This window comes from Fukomys damarensis, unplaced genomic scaffold (assembly GCF_012274545.1).
Source record: "Fukomys damarensis isolate Sample0158 unplaced genomic scaffold, DMR_v1.0_HiC HiC_scaffold_46128, whole genome shotgun sequence".
Taxonomy (NCBI): domain Eukaryota; kingdom Metazoa; phylum Chordata; class Mammalia; order Rodentia; family Bathyergidae; genus Fukomys; species Fukomys damarensis.
In genome coordinates, this window is record NW_022947040.1 from 1 (window position 1) to 1,434 (window position 1,434).

General features: G+C 34.3%; 1 protein-coding gene across 1 annotated transcript; it reads right to left on the reverse strand.

Moving 5' to 3' along the window:
• Positions 1–7: 7 nt before the first annotated feature.
• LOC104871638 (serpin B3-like) lies at positions 8–1,376 on the reverse strand (the record flags this gene model as incomplete). Its single annotated transcript, XM_010637687.1, has 3 exons — positions 8–271; positions 921–1,076; positions 1,293–1,376. Coding segments are annotated over 3 exons (504 nt in total), but the record flags the coding sequence as incomplete, so codon positions are not given.
• Positions 1,377–1,434: the final 58 nt, after the last annotated feature.

Below are 1,434 nucleotides of genomic sequence, written 5' to 3' on the forward strand. Positions count from 1 at the left end.
CAGCTGCAGCTTCTGTCCCTTCTTCATTAACCTCCACAAAGGACTTGTGCTTGACCTTAGATACCATTAAACCCTTGTCTCCAGTCATGCCTGAAAGGTCGGCATCTTGTGGACCAAAGGCTTTTACCATTCCCATGTCTTGCAATATGGTGTTGAGATTGAAACTCTCTTCCACCTTGAACCTAGGTAAATGTAAATTCACCTCTGTTGTGTTGATATTTTGTAGGCTTGTCCACTCCATTAATTTCTCACCAGCAAGTCCATCTTCAAACTAAAAACAATGGAAAAAGTGAATCTATCATGATTAACTATAGAAATATACTGTACTATAAGAATGCATTAAAATGTGGGAAACTTTATTCTAGAAATAAATTTAATACACAGATGATTCAGTTTATGACACACTACTCTTGTGACCAGAAATAGAAGTCCAGAGTATATATTTATTTTATATTGTAGGTACATATTTATATATGCACATTCAAGGTACAAAGTCAACTATATATTATTACTCTTTAGGCTACCAACCAATTTTCTGTCATTTTAAATACTCTTAATTTTCTGATACTTATTAAGAATTGAATATTGTAGTTACAGTGTATGAACTATTATGCACCTTTTGCCATATTTGTAAACATTTCTTACATTAGTATTTCTCTCCACCAAGTATACATTTTACCTTTCAAAAGAACAAAATTAAAATTTAATGTATATAACACTATTCAATTATTGATTAACTGACTACCAGTATGTGTTAGACTCTGTACTAAAGTATCTGTAATGAAAAGATAAATCAGCATTCCTTCTGTTGAAACTTTTATTATTTTGGGGGACCTTGCTGTAAAACCTTTTGCCTTCTTAGTGACTGGGGGAAAAAAGCAAAGGACACTAGGAAGCACAAATGTAGGCCCAAGTTTTACCTGCTGCGGACCATCGACTTCAATTGGCAGCAGCACAACCATGCTCAGAGCCTTGTCTTTGTAAGGTATTTCCAGCATCTTGGCCTGCACATCTTCCAGGGAGGCAAAATTGAGATAGCTGCTTTTTTCCATCACCTGCACAGATTTGCTAGTATCCTGCAATAAAGGAAAGCATCAAGCAAACACCAAATTAGACATAACACAAGTTTCTTTAAGTACACTTAAATAAAAACATTTTCAAAAAAAGTAATGAAACAATACTCATGACACATTTTATTTTTTTACTTACACTGGTATACTCATGAAATAGGTTTAAATTTAACTTCCAATATAGTGTTATTTTGTATGAAGGAAATAAAATATAGTTGATACCTTGTTCAGCCAGAATTTTCTGTCTATAGTATTTTTGTTATTAAATTTCATATCCCATTGCCCTTTGAAATAAACTGCAATGGGCTGGGGATTTAGCTCAGTGGTTCGGTGGCCTGCCTTGCAAGTGCAAGGACCTGAGTTC